Raw genomic sequence first — 21,246 nt, forward strand, 5'->3', positions numbered from 1 at the left:
CAATGGTTTTTCCATCCATGTTTTCTTTGAGAGACCAACGCCTTTATGTACATATGTCTGACACACGTGCCAGAGGAAAACAGTATGTACCAAGATCCTGGTCCAGCCCACACTTGTTAAAGTTGTACAGGCTGTTCGGGGAACGCCACCCTATACAGCCAATCTGTGCATGACTCAGGGAGGGAAAGAATGTGTCCATCTGCTCATAGTAAATCAGGAACCTATAGTCTGGATGCGGATCCGGTCTAGACCTGATCATAATGCATAAAAAAAGAGAGTATATTTTAAGGACATTACACATTACAATGAAAAAAAAAATCATATCTTATATATATATATATATATATATATATATGAAGAGTTCAGATGCAAAAGCCTCTATGTGCCATTTGAAATTTTCTTCTAGAATGATCGTTTTTATCAAACTTGTATATTTAAGTTCAGTGATTTCACTTAAATGGCAATGATAATTACCTATTAATTGTTATTTAAGTGAAATTACTGAACTTAAATATACAAGTTTGATAAAAATCATCATTAAAGAAGAAAATTTCAAATGGCATTTAGAGGCTTTTGCATCTGAACTCTTCATATGTTCATAGATTTTATATATTTATATAATTATTGTTTCTTGGCCACTTGAATAATTACTTTTGAATACTTTTAATTTTTTTATTTATTTATTTATTTTTCTTAGGTGATCTGAGAGGAATAAGTTAGCAAAACACTACCCTATCATTTTGAAACTTAACTTAAAATAGTCTATGATGACATGATAATCATTCATTATCATTTGGCTGCTGCAGTGACAGTGGCATTATCATGTTTCAATAAATGGTGAGAAATATTTGCTGTCTTGACCTGCCGTCTCAAAGCTGCAGTAGGTGGAAGATCAGAGGAAACATAAAGGCAAAATATCCATCACAACTCTTTTTGTGTGAGTACATGAGATCAGGACTTTCAAAGTGTTGCGTTACGATATTTCCTGAACGGTCACACCAGTGTTGTGTGACAAATGAGCTCCTGAATGGGTTTGCATCACTGATTTGCACCTTTGTAAACCTTGATCACTGGATGATCACAGCTTAACAACCTTATAATATTCTTACCTTCTGTATTTTCAAGACATTTTTCTGCATTGTTTGGTCTGTAATCTTGAACTCCCACCTCTGTTGTCTGCATCCAGCTAGAACCAGTTTCTTCGACGTACCCTGTGATCTTTCAGCTTCTGAAAGAGGTAAACAACCCCCCGTGTCCCACCAGACACACTCAGAACGCCCACTAGTGAAAGCGGATCCATCCACGACTGACGCAGACACATACATTAATTCATGCATGCCATAGACAGCTGCAACCGTGTGTATTAATATTTCCTCTGAAAGGAACTGGCACATCTCCCTGCAATGAAAGAAAGGTCAGTAGGTCACACTAATAGAAAGGCAAGTACTCCATGTGTGGTCATTTATCAGGCCCACAAAAAGTATTTGGACACTTTAAATGTCAGAATGACAGATAAAATATGGCTTCAAGCTATCTTTTCATACTAATTGAACTCGCAATGACTTTAACCATCGATTTCCACAACCATAAAATATCCAAAATTGACTTTCTTGATTTTGAACAGTATATTTATTGTTTCATGAACAAGCAATTAAAATTTTTTTTTTTTTAAATGCCGCTTGGTTTTGTTATTGAATGCAAAGACATTCATAAAATCCTGAAAGTCCCAAAAGATGCATTTATAATCCTGAAGCCGATGGTGCACATTAATGTCACTGCTGGATCGTTTACTTTTCTTAATATGCCCGTCCCATCATGCCTCATCATTCTCTGCAGGTTAGTGCTGTGTCAGCTGGCAGAGGACATGGAAATCCGTGGCACTCGAGTCATGTGTGCCCTCTTCTTCATAAATAACTATGGGGATGACAAGGAACATTTTGCATGTCAAAAGAATGAAGAAAAAGCTTATCTGGAGCTTATCTGTTCTAGAAAATAGACAGATTAAATCACATATATTTTTTATTTTTCTCTCATATGCAATGAAATAAAGAACACTAAAGTTTTTAAACGACAGAAGGAGATATGACCATGTTTCAGTGCACATTCAAAGCAACCAAAATGTCACATGATTTTTCTATAATTTTCAGATTGCTTGCCTATCATAAACTTTTCTAATACGCCCTGTCATGACTTTTAGCAGATTTTATGATGTGGCAATTCACTCAAATAGCTGGAATTTTAGTCAGTCCACAATTCTTGATAAAAAAAGACTGTAAATTTACTTTTATTATTTAAATGACTTACAATTACAAACCTACAAACCTACATGTCAAGCTCATAAACTTATGTAATACTAGCTAAATGGCACACAGCATCTGGAATGGTTTTGGCTCCAGCCAATAGGCTTTTTTTAAACACACTCTGCCCTCCTCATTATCCAATCTACATTGAAAGGAAAAAGACCACCTCAGTACACAACACATAAATAGGTCCTCTTCTTAGAACTTCACAATCTGAATATAAACAGTACAGATAATTTATGAATGCACAATAATACAATATGCATGACATTATCAGTAGCATATTCAGACACAAGGGGTCAGTGTGTTTCTACTCTGAAGACACTGTTTCTACCAACCTTATCTCATAAGAAAACAAGTTTTTGTTTAAATTCATACAATGTGACTCATATGGAAATGTATGATTTTTAGAAAAAAAATAAGCATGAAGCACCCCTAGACCTAACCATCACAAATAGTGTGTGGACTAAATGCAATATCCCATGACTGAATGTACTCTACACACAGATACTTTCTGTCCTCCTGTCTGATTATCTTAATTATGGCCTCATATTGAACTGACCATATTCTCAAATAAAATACTACACCAAAAGAAAATAGAAGTGATGATTCACACAAACTTTGTGCTTGCTGAGACCAGTAAAAGTGATTTGCCTATCTTCTTTATCCTTGAACTACGTGACAGAGTACCCGACCAGAAAAGTTCATTGGTCCAAAGGGACTGTTATTTTTTATTTTTTCAAGATGGGAGAAACCTGGAGGATTATGTGGAAGTTTGTCAGCGTCAGACTCAACCTGAGATGTGACAGGATACTGGTCTAGATGAAAACATTTGGATGCTGTTGTTGTTTTGTTGACAGCATTGACCCCAATCGTACCTATAAATGTAATCTTTAAAAATGTGTAAATTGTCCATTCAGTGGATTAATAAAAGATTTACAAAAATTAATTCTGCTCCTATATGAATTTATGTGTGTGTGCGCACGCAAAGTATCATATATTTTACTGACAGCGTCCTCTGCTGGTAACCTATGATATTGTTAAAGCTTCATCAAATCACCTGTCCTGTGAATACATGAGATCTGTCATACACATGAGTTCATTTTGTTAGTGAACCTATTCACTACACACACACACACACACACACACACACATATATATATATATATATATATATATATATATATATATATATATATATATATATATATATATATATATATATATATATATATTTTTTTTTTTTCCTAAATAACAGGAAAAATGTCACCAGTGTCTGGATTTCTTTCACTCTTTCTTTTACGTTCACTGTTGTCTCTTTCTTCAAATTCCTCTATCTCTCTCTCACTTTCAAAGAGGGGCACAAAATATTTATTTATATATTTTTGGTCTCGTATTTGCTTCTTATCTGGAATATTGTGCCATTCGAGGTTTTGGTTTATGGGCCTTTGTTTCTTTTCCTGTCAAGTTCTCCCGCTTTCTGTCTCTCTGCTGCTGCTGCTGGTTTGTTTACATCAGTTCGGAGTCTCTGGCGCAAGGGCTTCTGGGGCATGTGTCTGCCATATTCGCGGTGCATTGTGGGGAGGTTGTGGTCCTCCAGCGGCTCGGTTCGGAATAATGTCTGCCTCGGAGGCAGCGGACGGTTCTTCCACGGGATTATGCCCGAGCTTCGCCGTGATCTGCTCGTTTCTGGAGCGGTATGGAGCTCTGCTGGACCTGCCGGAGGTGTCGTTCCCGATGCTGGAGCGCAGTCTGCAGGAGAGCAGCGCGGGTGAGCCGCTCCTCCATTGTTGCTCTTTAGCCGCTTTACATGCGTTTAAACGGACTGCTCAGTAATCCAACAGCGAGTGTCGATGTTCTTGTCGCTGTTTGCGTCTCTAATGTGCCGTTTCTGCCGTTAAATGCGGCGTTTTGAAGGACGGGGGGTTTTATTCCGCTTTATTTACTCATCACAGCACACAGAAAGGAATTGCTGCTTTATTTCCGTTTATATGCGACCTTTTGCATTGGGAAATCACTTGTATTTGCATATAACGACGCACTTGTTGCGATGAATGAAATATTCATGTTATTCATAGTTAAATAATAATTTGGCATGAATTGGTGTGATGCGAGCAGCGCGCATGCGCAGAATGTGTAAACTTCCTGCTCCCTCTGCTGCGAGGGAGAAATGACAATATGTATTATTTTGAGGGTTAAACTTTAGTGAAAGTTGTCAATAAGGCCTTTTAATTTGTATCTATGATGGTTTTGCAGCATTATAAATGTATTCGGTATGCAAGCTGAAGTGACTCGAGTTGTTCCGAGTTTGTTTCCTTACAAATGTGTACACATCATAGTTTTTCCCTAAAATTGTGCAGTTGTAATTATTGTTATACACTCAAACTGTAATAAATGATTACAGGTTTTTGATTAAACAGTATACAAACCCTTCTGAATAGTCTGTTGTTGTTTTGTTGACAGCATTGAGTAATATTAAATCCAAAAATTAAGTTCTGTTAGCATTTACTCAATCTCATGCTCTTCTAACGTGTGTAACTTGGAGTTATTATAATGAATTACTAGTTTTGTTGCGGTAATACATGTAGTTGTTATTGAATTTTGGCAGAAACCATCACTGTTATGGTACATTTAGAGTAGAGATGGATAGATTCTTTCACTCACAAACATATTTAATTGAATACATTGATTTATTGAAGCATGATAATAAACATGGCAGCTACAAGAACAAAAGTAATATTAAATGTCCAGTAATGTATAACACACACTGTGTTGTTGCTTTAAGTGCCAATTTAATGTGCATACATTTAATAGTACAGTGTACAATACAGTAAGTAATAATGTGCAGACCAGAATGATCATTTTTGCTAGGCTTGGACCAAGCACTTACATAAGCTTGCTGTGTTACTGTGATGAACAGAAACATTACTATCTTAAAACAGTCAGTCAGTGCCTGGTTATCAATTGATTAATCAGTCACGTAATGTGTAATTTGTAATTATTTAGTATGGTGTTTTATTTATTCCGCAAACTGAACTGAAGACCAGTCGGACACAGTAGTTTGAGATCCACTCTTACAACCCTTACAAAAGCATGCATGCGTCAAACATGGCTGTGTATTTTACTTAAATATTGAAATACTTTTATGTCCCCAGTACCCAAACTCCTCGTGGACCTTCACGTGAAGTTGCTGAGGAAAATTGGCAAGTCTGTGTCTGCAGACAGATGGGAGAAGAATCTCATTAAGGTAAGGCAATCAGTGTTAACGATGAATTTATGCATTGAATGACTTGTCATATGTCACGCATTCTGCTTTTAACAATCAAATTTAAACAGCTGTGTGAATTATGGATTATTTCAGCAGTGATAAATATGTAAATAGCTGTGAGCACAAAAATCCATTGACCGTATTAAATCAATATATTGGTCTCATGATCAGTGTTTTATTTTTTGTTGGCTTAATTCTGATGTGATGCTGTAGATCTGTCAGGATTTTAACACCACATGGGCATGGGAGCTGGAAAAGAAGGGTTATCGAGAGATGACCGTGGAGTGTAAGACTGGAATACTGAAGGTAAGATGGGAAAATGTTTAATGTCTGTCATTGGGACCTGGCATCACACATCAACACATTTCTGTTTTTACACAGTAGTTGTAACCTAACAATGTTTTGTTTTTCAAACAGTACTTGTGTGAATGCCAGTTTGATGACAATGTCAAGTTTAAGACCGCTATCAATGAAGAGGACCCGGATAAAATGCGTCTTCAGCCAATCGGAAAAGACAAAGATGGCCTCATGTACTGGTTTCAGCTAGACCAAGACCATAATGTGAGGATCTATGTGGAAGAACAGGATGATCTTGATGGGTCATCCTGGAAGTGTATAGTAAGGTAGGCATTCTGTGATCAGTTTCCATGCATAACATATTTTTTCCTTCCTGTAGTGGATGGCTGTTAAATTGTGATTAAAACATTGATGCCAAATGGCATTGGCAATAAGTGATAACATTCACTTGCACGATTTTGTGGGGGAAAATCCATTATTTTTCATTGCAGAAATAGAAACGACCTGGCTCAGATTCTTGGTCTGTTGAAGACTCAGATTGATCCAGCGCTCCTAGTAAAGAAGGATCAGGAGGGCTCGTCTAGTAACAGTCCCGACCCAGACGGTGAGGAGAACAAGAAGAAAGAGGGAGCTGAAGGTATGTGAATATTGAGTATTGACCAGGGCTGTGATGGTGCCATTTTTTTTTTTACTACCGCGGTCGTATAATGGACCAACTTGTTGTATATATCAAATGTAAATTCATGTCCCAGTTAGACCGGAGACACACTGGTTGCGTGTCAGCTGCGTCGCGTTTTCTGAGTCTTCGCACACCAGAAACGTGTCTGACGAGGCACTTCTGCTAGATGAGTTGTGGAAGACCTGCACTTCATGTTAAGCAAAAATATAAAGCCTACTGATAAAGACACTGTCAGTAGTATTGACTGCAAAATATATTACAGAATATTTCGTTCTGGATTGACAGGTGCAATCTTTGAAAATTGATCATTATTTATTTATGTTTAAATTATATTTATATCTGAATTTGTCAAAACATAGACTTTCAACCATACAAATTGAATTTATGTATTCATGTACAAAATAACTTATAAACATCTTTGCCTGGACACCGATTGAATTAGGTATGAATGTTTTTTGACTGGTTATAATTGTTTTTGCCTCTAGAGGAGATCAGAGATGAGAAGTCACAAGACGACTTATCCACTTCTGAAAATAAGGAAAACATCTTGGAGAAAGAAAATGCAAAGCAAGAAGATGCAGAGGCCACAGATGCTTTATCGGAAAAGGGCTTGAAGGTGAAGGAAGAGTTGCCGAAACATTCGGAGACGTCAAATTGCACTGGTGTTATTGCTGAATCCATCAAAGAAGAGCCACAGGATGAGGAGGAGAAAGTCAAGGACTTGTCAACACAGATGGATGACGTGAAAAGAAAAACCTTAGAAGAGACTCAGAGAACTTTGAAAAATGACCATCAAGCTAAAATCCCTCTAAAAAAGCGAGAGATGAAACTAACCGAAGACTTCGACAGCAACTGTGCAGGATTACGAAATGCACCTGTCGCTTCGGTGAAAGAATCACGAACGTGTTTCGACGACAACCGATTGAGTGCTGAAAAGATCAATGGCCATGTCCCTCACCTTAAACCATCTGAAAGTGAAACGCAAAAAGGTTCAGAGAGTGTTTCAGAAAATACCCCATGTGTCTCAGATGAGTCCAATGAGAGAAAAAAGCATACAAAGAATGACCAGACAGAAGATAAGATGGACACCAATGAAACCAGATTGTGTGCCGAAGAGCAGATGGAAGTGGAGAAGCCTGGGAAATCTTGTGATGCCACCGCAGAAACTCCTCAACCTCACGAAAAGATCTCAACAGAAAGTGGGCAATCAGAAAAGACTCCTGGTTCTGAAGAAGTACCTGAAAATAAAAAATCCCCCACTTGTGAAAATATGGAAACTACAGAAGGAAATACATCATCACTCCCTGAAGAGTCAACAAAAGATCTCTCAAAAGAAGAACCAGTTAAAGATCTCCCAAGCAAAGAGTCAATGCAAGATCTCTCAAAAGAAGAATCAATTAAAGATCTCTCAAAAGAAAAATCAATTAAAGATCTCTCAAAAGAAAAATCAATTAAAGATCTCTCAAAAGAAGAATCAATTAAAGATCTCTCAAAAGAAGATCTAATTAAAGATCTCCCAAACAAAGAGTCAATGCAAGATCTCTCAAAAGAAGAATCAATTAAAGATCTCCCAAAAGAAGAATCAATCAAAGATCTCCCAAACAAAGAGTCAATGCAAGATCTCTCAAACAAAGAGTCAATTAAAGATCTCCCAAAAGAAGAATCAATTAAAGATCTCCCAAAAGAAGAATCAATCAAAGATCTCCCAAAAGAAGAATCAATTAAAGATCTCCCAAACAAAGAGTCAATTAAAGATCTCTCAAAAGAAGAATCAATTAAAGATCTCCCAAAAGAAGAATCAATTAAAGATCTCTCAAAAGAAGAATCAATGCAAGATCTCTCAAACAAAGAGTCAATTAAAGATCTCTCAAACGAAGAGTCAATTAAAGATCTCTCAAACGAAGAATCAATTAAAGATCTCCCAAGCAAAGAATCAATTAAAGATCTCCCAAGCAAAGAATCAATTAAAGATCTCCCAAGCAAAGAATCAATTAAAGATCTCCCAAACAAAGAGTCAATGCAAGATCTCTCAAACATGGAGTCAATGCAAGATCTCTCAAAAGAAGAATCAATTAAAGATCTCCCAAACAAAGAGTCAATGCAAGATCTCTTAAAAAAGGAAGCTACAAAGGATCTCTCAAAAGAAGAAGCAAAGAAAGATCACTTAAAAGAAGCATCGAAAGATCTGTCAAAACAACAAGCAGTGAAAGATCTCCCTAACAAAGAATCATCAAAAGATCTGGCGAAAGAACAGCCAATGAAAGATCTCACAAAAGAAGAAACAATAAATAATCTCCCAAAAGAAGAGTCACAGAAAGTTCTTTCAGAAGAAAGTCAAAAATATCCCAAAAAAGGCCTGGAAGAAAAAGATCCAATGGAAACAGAACCAGTCCAGTCATCAAAAATTGAGGAGTCCTCTTCCCGTGAAGAAATCAAACTGCATTCTGTCACAGAAAAGCCAGAGAATGTTGACCAAACAAAAAGTCGTCAAAGCTCTGCAGACACCACCATAGAAAAAGAGTGTTCTTCTCCTGTCTCAAAAACGGAAAAACAGAATATATCTGAAGCAGACAAATCATCAACCAATGGGGAAAGGCCGTCTGAAGATACAGATGGCCCTCAAGCCAAAGCACAAGAGCAGTCGGTCTCCCCGAAGTTTCTGATTCAACCTGTTTCTGATTCAAGTATCCCAAAAACCACAGGGAAAGTTGATGGTGAGGACAAATGTGACACAGCGGAGACGGATAAAAATGAGAATTCAGAAACGACAAAAGAAAATGATGGAAAGGGTGAATCTTCAGAGAAAAAATTGGTTGAATCCACCAGTTCTGAAAGAGAACCAGATTCAGAGGAAGGGAACAAAGAGAAGCAAATGGAAGTGGATTCAGAGATCACTAAAGCTGATGAAGTACAGTCGGCTTCGAGAGCAGGTAAGAAGGAAACTGTGGATCAAAGCAAACAATCTGAGCACGACTCAACTTCTGAACAACGTGACGTTCAAGAAAAGAGCGACGCGGCTGCGAAAAGCAGTAAAAGACCAGGACGGCCTCCGAGGAAGTCTCAGGAGAGTCAGGATGAGGATAAAACGGGAGAAGAACAAGAAGAAAAGACCAACTCGCGACAGGAAGGCATTCGTCTGAAGATCAAAATCGCAGCTCACAGACGGAAGGCCAAACTCCAGAAAGAAGAGGTCAAGGGAGATTCGGAGCCGGAGACGACTGAGGGACGATGCTTGAGGAGATCTCCGAGAATCTGCAGGCCCACCGCTAAAGCTGTGGAGATCCAAGATAGGAGGGCGGAGCGGAAGCAGGCGACTCCAGCGTCCGAGAAAGAAAAGGATGACGATGAGGAGAAAGAAAAGGATGACGATGAGGAAAAAGAGGAGGATGAGGAATCTGTACAGAGGAAACCCAAGAAAGCTGAGCCAGATGGCCAAACGAAACCAAAGGTACCTGTCAACATTAATTTAAAATACATATGTTTATTATTTACAGTGGTCTCCACAAATATCGGCACCCTTGCTACAGTGGTGTGAATAAGTTTTGGCACCCATGCTAAAGTTGCCTAAAAAGAGGAATAAAAAAATCATCTTTTGGATATTGATCTTAATGCCTTAATTAGAAAAGTGAGGAAAACTCCAACCTTTAAGGACACAGATTTTCTTCGTGAATGTATCATAAATAAATAAATGTTTTTCCTTAAAATACAGGGTGCATACAGTAAGTCAGGACACCCCTATGTTAAATTCCCATTGAGTCAGGCAGATTTTTATTTTTAAAAGCCAGTTATTTCATGGATCCTGATAAAGTTCCCTTGGCCTTTGGGATTAAAATATCCCCACATCATCATCACACACCATTCACCACATCTAGAGATTGGCATGTTTTACTTCAGTTAGCCTAATAGCTGGTTTGATTTGCATTGAAAGATGATCTTATGGAAAGTACCCCATGCCAATCTCTAGGTGTGGTGAATGGTGTGTGATGATGTGGGGATATTTTAATCCCAAAGGCCAAGGGAACTTTATCAGGATGCATATTATCCTGGATCCATGAAATAACTGGCTTTTAAAAATAAAAATCTGCCTGACTCTATGGGAATTTAACATAGGGGTGTCCTGACTTACAGTATGCACCCTGTATTTTAAGGAAAAACATTTATTTATTTATGATACATTATTCATTCACAAAGAAAATTTGTGTCCTTAAAGGTTGGAGTTTTCCTCATTTTTCTAATTAAGGCATTAAGATCAATATCCAAAAGATGATTTTTTATTGCTCATTTAGGCAACTTTAGCATGGGTGTCCAAACTTATTACCACCACTGTAAATAAAATATGATTTAAAAATTTCCCTTCTTCAATAGTCCAATAGTTGAAAGAAAAACACTCTTTTTCTGAAATGTATATATTAGCACCTCTTCATTTAATAGTCTGTGCAACCTCACTTTACCAAGATAACATCTCTGGATCTTCTCCTATAATGTGTAATAAGGTTATAAGATATCTGATCCTTCAGATTCAGAGGTCTATGCTCGTGTACTCCTTTTCATCATCTCATCCCACAGTTTTTCTATGGGATTTGGGTCAGGGGACTGCTATGTCCATGGCCAAACATTCATTCTGTGATCAGTGAACTATTCTGTTGTTTATTTTGAGATCATTGCATGCCGGAAGATCCGATCACAGCCCGAAAGGAGTAGTTCACTTTTAAAAAAAACTTTTGCTGATAATAATTTCCTCACCCCCATGTCATCCAAGATGTCCATGTCTTTCTTTCTTCAGTTGAAAAGAAATTAAGGTTTTTGATGAAAATATTTCAGGATTTTCTCCATATAATGGACTTCAATGGGAACCAAACGGTTCAAGGTCCAAATGAGAGTTTCAGTGCAGCTTCAAAGGGCTTTAAACGATTCCAGACGATGAATAAGGGTCTTACCTAGTGAAACGATAGGCCATTCAATGAACTAAATGACTCGGAAAAAGATTCGTTCATTTTGATGAACGAGTTCGAACAGGAGAGTCACGAACGTGCATCAGAACAGAGCAAGGCGAGCATTTGTGCTAATAACACTTTAACTTTTTTGTTTATTTTTAAAATGGCCAATTGTTTCACTAGATAAGACCCTTATTCTGGTGTCGTTTAAAGCCCTTTGAAGCTGCACTGAAAGTCTCATTTGGACCTTGAACCGTTTGGTTCCCATTGAAGTCCATTATATGGAGACAAATGCTAGAATGTTTTCATCAAAAACCTTAATTTCTTTTCGACTGAAGAAAGAAAGACACGGACATCTTGGATGTGCAAAAGTTTTTTTTTAAATGCTGAGAACAGCTCAGTTGCTTTATATGTTTGTGGAAACTGATGCATTCTTTGAGGAAAGTTCAAAAGAACAGCATTTATTTAAAATAAAAAAAAATATTTTTTTAAATTAAAAATGTCTTTACTGTTTGCTTAATTTAAAGTGTCTTCGTTGCATGAAATCAAAAATCGTACCGAAAAAAAGTAATTTACAGTGTAACTCGTCTTTCAACAGGTCGGGAGACGTCGAAAACGACAACCGTGGTCTCGTACGAGACGTAAAAAGAAATGCTCTGAAGATGACGATGATGAGGAGGAGAGCGAGAGTGAGTTCGAGGAGACGGAGGAGGACGACAGCGATGAAGACTATAAGGTGGAGAAGACCAAGAAGAGAAGGAGAAACCGACACCGCGAGCGGAACAGCTCGGACTCCTCTACCTCTTCATCAGACGATGGTCCACCCAATGACGACCCCTGCAAACACTGTGGCCTTCCCAATCATCCCGAGCTGGTGCGACACTTTTCTACAAAGCATCTTCATCTTCAATTCAGTTCTGCATTTAACCTCTGGTTTCTGTTCACCTAGATACTCCTGTGTGATTCCTGTGACAGCGGCTACCACACTGCCTGTCTGCGTCCTCCGCTCATGATCATTCCAGATGGGGAATGGTTCTGTCCCCCCTGCCAGCATGTGAGTCAATTCAGATTTCGTGAGTCTATTTGGCTTTTCAGATGCTGATCCTCTTTAATTCTCTCGCAGAAACAACTTTGCGACAGGCTCGAAGAGCAGTTGCTGAATTTGGATGCCGCCCTCAAAAAGAAAGAACGTGCAGAGCGAAGGTGAATGGAGAAATTTAGACCAGCTCAAGTGAATTTGTTTGCAGTAAAGTTCTTGACTATTCTACAATATCAATAGAGTGCCGAAGTTACGACGTCACTCTGTAGGCCAAAACGCGGAAGTGAGTTAGCATTTTAGCACTACGGTTCCCTCGCTCTAAAGCCTATGGGATTTTTGAATGGGTTTTTGCTAAATCGCCTCTAAATATTTTCACGTTTTGATCTATGACATAAAACACACAGTTATAACCTGCTTGTGTTTTTTTTTTAACTTTATTGTGAATGCTTGTGTTTTTAAAAAAACTTTATATAGGCTTCAAAATGTATACATTTTGGATTAACTTGTAAAGATTATCTTGATAGACAAAACGTGTAAGGGTCACAACTCAGATCTTATTTTTAGCGATTTTCCAAAAGTCTATGGGGAAAATGCATTGCTTTTCGACCGAGGGAACCCATGCGCCGCTAGCTTCCCGAAGTGACGTCATCACTTCGGCACTCTATTTGCACTATTTATTCGTCTGCCTGTAGGTTAGCCGTTCAGTCCATACGAGGAATTATTTTCAGGCCTGAAACATTGTCATTTTTGTTTATTTCCTCACAGAAAAGAGCGACTGGTGTATGTTGGCATCAGTTTGGAGAACATCATCACACCCTCTGTAAGTAGTCTGTAGTACTGTAAAGTGTTTGAGTAAATGTAATCGGTTTCTGTACTTGGCCTACTTTGTAGTTTTATTGAGTATCACAAGACATTAACAACTTTTACTCTCTACTCAACTACTAAAAGTATATATACTCTTTACTCCAATACATTTGTGGTGAGTAATACAATTACTCATTTCATTTTGCATGGCACCTAACTTTTTCTGCAGCAGTTTATTTCTGCTACAAAAGAAGCGATATCGGCATCTACAGGGCATTAAAGGTACTACATCGTGAGTGATTTGGCCTTATATAGCTGCTTTACGTGAATCGAGCGCATTAGCAGGTAGTTGTAATAGCAGGTGTTATAGATGAGGACATGTGACGAGGCTTAAACCAGCACGTCCAGTGCGAGTAGCCTTTGACTATTTGTTTTTACTTAACATTATTTTATTTATCATGATATAGGAGGGACCTGAAGGATGTTGGTTTACTTATGCTCTTTTTGAGCACTTGAGCTTGACTGTTTGTGGATGTTTAAGAGGCTGTTGTGTCGACCTTTTGCAATTTTGTGCTGTTCAGTTTTATTTTGATTTTAGAAAGCTAAAGTGATTGCTCTGTTTCATGTCTTTCACTGGGATGTCTCTCAGGTGTTGAGGACTGGTGCATCTTTGAGCCTACAGTCTGTACTAGTAACAATCTTTTACTCAAATCGTATTGGAATTGGTGACTTTTAACTTGTAATGGAGTCCTTTTTGCTGTAAGGTATCTGTACTTTTACTCAAGTATGGTTTTCAGGTACTCTTTACACCTCTGGGCGGCAGTGTTTGTTGAAATTTGTGAATCCTTATTTATTTTTAAAATGTTAATATTCCTGAAGAAACATATTAAACAAGTGAATTAAATAATGCTTTTAGATCCTAAAATTTGATCCGACTTTTACACCAAATCAGGTGGCATGGAAAAAACCCGCTTAATAGTGTGAAAAGTAATCTAATCTTCTGTCGTAAAGCTGAACGATTTTTTTAAAGATTGTAGAATGGACTTGAAAAATGTGTAATCTCACATGATCTCTTTTAAGCTTAATTATTACCATTTCAATTCTTGAGAGGTAATATTTAAAGTTTTATTTTTTTAATTGTCATCACATTTAATCATTCAGCAGACGCTTTTATCCTAAGCAACTTACAAATGAGGAATCCCATCATCATTATAATTGTTAATAATTTGTGATCATAATTAACACTGCTGTTCAAAAGTTTGAGATTGGTACATTTTTTATTTTTAAAGAAGTCTCTCATCACCCAAGGCTGCATTTATCTGATTAAAAACTGTAATTTTGAGGGAAATTATTACAATTTAAAATAACTGTTTTCTGTTGTTATACATTTTAAAGTGTAAATTATTCCTGTGTTGAAAAAGCTGAATCAAGAAGTTTTTTTTTTGTGTGGATTTTTTTATAAATTGATGAATGGAAAGTTCAAAAGAACACCATTTATTTGAAATAGAAATAAATAATTTGTACATTTATAAATGTCTTTATTGTCACTTTTAAACTGAAAATAAGCAAGAAAAAATCACTGACCCCAAATTTTTGAATAATGTTGTACTCTGTTGTAAAAGTAAAACTTTTTATTTGAAGGTTGAAGTGGAAGAAGAAAAGGAAGAGGTGGTGGTGAAAGAGGAGACGAAGAAGAGCAAAAGTTGGGGACGTAGATCAACCAGGGCGAAGAAATACATAAGCTACAGGTATGTCAGTCTGTCTCCTGGGTTTACATATTGCAACTTTTTCATTATCTTTATTCATTGTTTATTGTTACATTTTTGTCAGATTTGATGAGTTTGACGAAGCGATCGAAGAGGCGATTGAGGAAGACATCAAAGAGGCAGAAGGAGGAGGTGGGGGGCGTTTCCTTCAAGTGCTTCAAGGGTTTATCATGTTGATATTTGAGCTTGAACATATGAGTTTAGACCGATCGAATGTGACCAATAGGTGCAGGCCGGGGGAAGGACATGGCGAACATCACGGGCCACAGAGGGAAGGACATATCCACCATTCTACAGGAGGAAGGGAAGGAGAACGGCCGGCCGCAGAGACCCAGTGCAGCTCAGAAGAAGAAGCGGCGGCGTCTCAACGATCTGGACAGCGACAGCACTGTGGACGAGGAAGAGAGTGAAGACGAGTTCCGTCTCAGCGACAGGTTCTGTTCAACAGCATTTCATTTTAGTTCACTTTCAAAAAAAACTTTATTTCTTCTTACGTCTTTCTTTCTTCAGTCGAAAAGAAATTAAGAAATTCCAGGATTTTTCTCCATATAATGGACTTCAATGGGAACCAAATGGTTCAAGGTCCAAATGAGAGTTTCAGTGCAGCTTCAAAGGGCTTTCAAAATGAATGAATCTTTTTTTCAAGTCATTTCGTTTGTCAAATGAATGAAATGACTCGAAAAAAGATTTGTTCATTTTGATGAACGAGTTCGAACAGGAGAGTCACGAACGCTCATCACAGAACAGAGCAAGGCGACCATTTGTGCTTATAAAACTTAAACTTTGTTATTTATTTTTTAAATGGCCGATCGTTTCGCTTGATAAGACCCTTATTCATCGTCTGGTGTTGTTTAAAGCCCTTTGAAGCTGCACTGAAACTCATTTGGACCCCATTTGGACCCCATTGAAGTCCATTATATGGAGAAAATCCTGGAATTTTTTCATCAAAAACCTTAATTTCTTTTCGACTGAAGAAAGAAAGACATGGACATTTCGGATGACATGGGGGTGAGTAAATTATCAGCAAAAGTTTTTTTTTTGGACAAGTTCGGTATTTTACACTTAAAGCCCTGTTTTAAGATTGTTTCTGATGAAATAGAATGGTTAAGATTGAAATTTTGAGAGAAAAAAAATGATCAGGCCAAATTTCGATTTCATCAGAAACTATCTTAAAACAGGGCTTTAAGTGTAAAATACCGAACTTTTCCTATAAAGTATCATAGAATTCTGTGGTGAAATAGCACTCGCTCTGCTCTGATTGGTCTGCAGTTCAGAAGAGGAGTTTGTGGCGTCTGATAACGAGGCAGAGAGTGAAGCAGAAGCCCGGTCCTTTGAGGACAGTGACTTCGGGAGCGATGCGGGCGGCCCGCAGATAAGACCTTCAAACAGAAAGGCAACAAGCCGGTATCGAAACAGAAGGCAGCCGCCACGCAGGAGACGCAGACCCAGAGGATACTCTGACGAAGAGGAGGAAGAAAGTGATGAAGAGGAGGAGGAGGAAGAGATGGGTGAGGCATTTAGCTTCTTAGCATTGACTGCATTGGTCAAGCTCAATAAAAATGGTTAAATAAACATAAGAAATGTTTAGTTTCTCAATAACTACAAGCCAACAAAGGAGTTGTTTAATTGAGGTTATATATTCTGCCAACTTTTATTTATATTATCGAGATGTTATTTTTCATTTAATGTTTATTTCTTATGTTTATGTAATTGTTAGAAAAAGACCTAGACCTGCTGAGGTAGACAAAAAAACTTTTTTGTTGAAAAAGATCAAAAATGTGAGTTTTAAGCCATAATTTGTACCATACTTGTGGTTTACACTCTATTCGCTGATATATTTCTCTGTTTGACTTCCCATTGTGTGTGATTGTTTGCATGCAGTGACAGAAGGCTCTAGTGAATACAGTGACAGCGATCTGGACATCCGCTTTCGACGGTCCCATCGGAGCCGTAAGCAGCAGGTGAACTACTGTGAAACTTCAGATTCTGATGGCTCACAGGCCAGCACCAACAAAGACAAAAAGAAGAAACGCAGACGTCTTTCCAGCTCTGACAGTGAAGGTCAGTGCCATTTACACCTGTGCATATTCACAACATAAGCCTGAATCATTATAACTTTGACCTCTGTAATGTCACTATATTCTTATATAATATTTATTGCTAGAATTATTCAGGGTTGAGTGATATAAGCACAAAGTGTGTGTGTGTTCAAAAGGATCAGATGTGTTTTATTTTTAAAGAAATTATTACTTTAATTTAAAGTGGTGGTATGCTCTTTTCAGTTTTCACAAGATGTAAAATAAGTCTTTGATGTATGGAAGCTTGTTTCCGTCACTGAATAAAAAAATAAATAAAATAATTGCGACTTTTTATCTCACAATTGCGATATGAAGTCAAAATTGTGAGAAATAAAGTTGCAATTGCGAGATATAAAGTCGCAATTTTGAGAATTAATCGCAATTGCGAGATATAAAGTCACAATTATGAGAAATAAAGTCGCAATTGCGAGATATAAAGTCGCAATTGCGAGATATAAAATGGCAATTATGAGAAATAAAGTCGCAATTGCGCGATATAGTCACAATTATGAGAAATAAAGTCGCAATTGTGAGAAATAAAGTCGCAATTGCGAGATATAGTGTCGCAAATTATGAGAAATAAAGTTTTGAGAAATAAAGTCGCATTTATGAGAAATAAAGTCGCAATTGCGCGATATAGTCACAATTATGAGAAATAAAGTCGCAATTGTGAGAAATAAAGTCGCAATTGCGAGATATAGTGTCGCAAATTATGAGAAATAAAGTTTTGAGAAATAAAGTCGCAATTGTGAGAAATAAAGTCGCAATTGCGAGATATAGTGTCGCAAATTATGAGAAATAAAGTTTTGAGAAATAAAGTCGCAAATTATGAGAAATAAAGTGGCAATTATGAGAAATAAAGTCGCAATTGCAAGTCGCAATTATGAGAAATAAAGTCGCAATTGCGAGATATAAAGTCACAATTATGAGAAATAAAGTCGCAATTGCGAGATATAAAGTCTCAAATATGAGAAATAAAGTCGCAATTGCGAGATATAAAGTCACAATTATGAGAAATAAAGTCGCAATTGCAAGTCGCAATTATGAGAAATAAAGTCGCAATTACGAGATATAGTCACAATTATGAGAAATAAAGTCGCAATTATGAGAAATAAAGTCACAATTATGAGAAATAAAGTCGCAATTATGAGAAATAAAGTCGCAATTGCGAGATATAGTCACAATTATGAGAAATAAAGTCGCAATTGTGAGAAATAAAGTCGCAAATTATGAGAAATAAAGTTGCAAGAAAAAAAGACATTCAACTTACCAACTGTAATTACTAAATATAGTATTATACAGTATGTTCTTATAGTATATTATTATATCTTTAGTACATAAAATAATATAGGTCAACTAATCGGCCTGGACGATATATCTGTAGGCAAAAATGCTGTGATTTAATTAGTTTAACTGGAATGGTTCAGACTAACGGTGTGTTCTAACTTGCTGCTCCAGTTAGTTACCAGTCAGCTGAATCTGATGAAGAAGACAGGAAGCCCAAGAAGCTGAGAGCGGACTCGTCCGAGGAAGAATCCAGGAAACGGCGCAGACGCTTGTCCCTTAAACGCCGGAGGCAGTCAGAGGATGATGACGAAGACGACGACGATTCGGACGAATCCGAGGAAGAGGAGCGGCCCGTCCGGAAGCGCGTGAACCGCATCGACTCTGACGAAAGTGAAGATGAGGAGGAGGAGGAGGTGAAGAAGAGCCCGCAGGAGAAAGAGTCAGAGGAAACCGTTGTCAAAGGGCCCAGTCCACTGGACTACAACTTGGTGGAGCTTCCTCCCACTAACGGACAAAGCCCAATGAAGGGTTTAGAGGGCCTCGTGCCACGACCCGAGGTGGGAGTGACACCGAAAAACGGCAGCGCCCCCTCGGCTGTATCCTCAGCGCCGAATGGCCTGGAGATCCCCGCGCAGGACGAAGATGAAGACGACCTTTTGGGCGTCACAGACCTCGTAGACTATGTCTGCAACAGTGAACAGCTATAACTTCTTTCTTTTTTTACAATTTTTTTTTTTCCTCATCCTGTTTTCAGCACGGATCATGTCAACAGTCCCCGTTCAACGTGCCAGCGGAGCAGATCAGGGACAGCTCGGCGTTGGCGGCACATTAATAATAGCTGTAAATATTTTACTGAGCAAGAAGCATCAAGGGAAGGAAAACGCAATCCTTCCGAGAGACTCCCCGAGATATTCCTTTTAAAGTATTGTTTTTGTTCAATAAGCAACAGACAAGCAAACAAACCCTCTCTGGAAACAACCTCTAAAACCTCTTTTTACACTAATCACTCAGCCATGCTCACGCTCACCTGACATTTGTCCAGTTCACTTGCGTTTTGATCTCCACTGCTGTCAGTTGCACATTTCAGAGAGAACCGGAAGTGGGTGGAGTCAGTACAAAAGAGGAGGGGCTAGAGACTAACCAGATTTCAATGAAATTCCACACGTTCGGCTCCACTCAGATGCCATTTTTAAACGTTCATATTTTATAATCCAATTGGAGTGGAAGTTGAATTTCTAGCGATTGGTTTCATTTGGTGGGGAAACTGTTTTTATTAAGTGATGTCATTATAAGCTTTGTTTTGTTATACTATTTATTACGGAAATTGTAATTTGTACCTGAAATTATGGCTTGGTCGTAGAGCTGCTCGCACCACTAGAGCAAAAGATTCCTGGAAGTTTCTAAGAAATGTCTAATAGTGAAAAACTGCTCATTTTCTTATGCCAACATACTTCGGACTGTTTTAGCACCATGTTTTAATTTGAAGTCAAACACTATTTACTCTGGCAGCTTTTCGATGCGTCAAATGCCAAATCTTCCTCTCAAAGTTGATCAAATGCTGAGGACTCTCACCCGCACCGATGTGTTTCTCTGAGGGATTCCTTGACGTTTATTTAGTGCTGTTCATCTCGTTTTATATCTCGATTCTGTTTCGCCCATCACGTCCTGCTTATGTCTGTGTTTCGGTGCACTATATTCATTTTCTTTATATACAGTAAATATATGAATATACTCATTGTAATGTTTTCCTTTTTTAAAAACATACTAGTGATGTATGACATTATTGTTTTTTGTTTTTCATCAATTACAAGCAATACATTTTTCCTACAAGACATACAGGAAGAGATTCTTGATCTCCTGGTTTCGTCTATTTTTAAAGGTTGAAATTCATGACATTAAAATGATTTCCGAGAGCAGCGTGGTGTGAGACGCCCGTCTTATAGTCTTGCATTATCCTGGTGTGTATATCTGTAGTTTTTGCTGTAACATATTAGAAGCATTTTTAAATCATTTAAAGTATACATAGCAGTCCTTTTATGATTGCATCTGTTTATAATTTGTTTCGTAGGTACATTTGTACGTGCGTCCGTTTCATTTTCATCAGTGCATTCTTTTTGTCTTTTCTTTGAGGGTTTATGGTCTCTCTGTCCCATTTCCACTGATTGCTAAAACATTTACAAGAATGATCTGTTCTCAGAGGGAAAAGCATTCGATTAAAAAAAGCCCAACAGACAGAATTATTGTTTTGATGTCAGCATTGATGGACAAAAGCGGTGTAAAAATGTCTTGTACATTAATGTTTTTTTGCTTGGCATGCACATATCTTCTAGGCTGATTCATTTGCTCTTGCGGCATTAGGGCATCAGATTTTGAGAATAAAACTTGAGAATGTACTTTGACGTGCTGAGATCAAGAGCATCATTAGGTACTAGACCACAGTGCATTTCGGTCTATTAACAGTATTGGGCCGATGTTCATTTCTTGTGTAATATAAAAATCAATGGTACAGACACCGATTTAAAATTGAGGCCCAGTCTATAATGAAACAGTATATATTTGTATTTCACATTAAAAAATCTGATATTCTGTAATGAGGGATGTCGACACCAGTGTTTAATGAGAATTGGCTCATGTAGTTTGACAGCAGATGGACAGATGCCGTCTGGTTTTAGCTTTTAGAAACGTCCTTTGTGTTCGTCTGTTCTTTTTGATGTTTTTGTTAACTGTATTGTAGTTTCTTTCATATGATTTACTATCTTGTACATTTGTCATAATAAAAATGAAATTAAACATG

General features: G+C 37.7%; 1 protein-coding gene across 1 annotated transcript; it reads left to right on the forward strand.

Annotated features, from left to right (window-relative positions):
* Nucleotides 1-3,855: 3,855 nt before the first annotated feature.
* Nucleotides 3,856-21,246, forward strand: rsf1b.1 (remodeling and spacing factor 1b, tandem duplicate 1). Its single transcript, XM_039676328.2, has 16 exons — nt 3,856-4,071; nt 5,456-5,547; nt 5,782-5,874; nt 5,986-6,191; nt 6,357-6,502; nt 7,030-9,992; nt 12,077-12,352; nt 12,428-12,532; nt 12,602-12,681; nt 13,283-13,337; nt 14,963-15,069; nt 15,152-15,219; nt 15,314-15,521; nt 16,357-16,595; nt 16,969-17,148; nt 18,624-21,246. Exons 1-16 carry the CDS (start codon nt 3,918-3,920, stop codon nt 19,157-19,159), a joined length of 5,508 nt encoding a protein of 1,835 aa, XP_039532262.2. The 5' UTR covers nt 3,856-3,917; the 3' UTR covers nt 19,160-21,246.

Source organism: Pimephales promelas, chromosome 23, assembly GCF_988280905.1.
Source record: "Pimephales promelas chromosome 23, fPimPro1.hap1.1, whole genome shotgun sequence".
In the NCBI taxonomy this organism is placed as follows: Eukaryota; Metazoa; Chordata; class Actinopteri; order Cypriniformes; family Leuciscidae; genus Pimephales; species Pimephales promelas.

Excerpts from the sequence above, each read along its gene's own strand:
- rsf1b.1 (XM_039676328.2), top strand. The coding sequence starts at position 3,918 with ATGTCTGCCTCGGAGGCAGCGGACGGTTCTTCCACGGGATTATGCCCG. Across the intron at positions 15,070-15,151 it reads AAGAAATACATAAGCTACAG|ATTTGATGAGTTTGACGAAG; the intron begins GTATGTCAGTCT and ends CATTTTTGTCAG. Across the intron at positions 17,149-18,623 it reads TTCCAGCTCTGACAGTGAAG|TTAGTTACCAGTCAGCTGAA; the intron begins GTCAGTGCCATT and ends TTGCTGCTCCAG.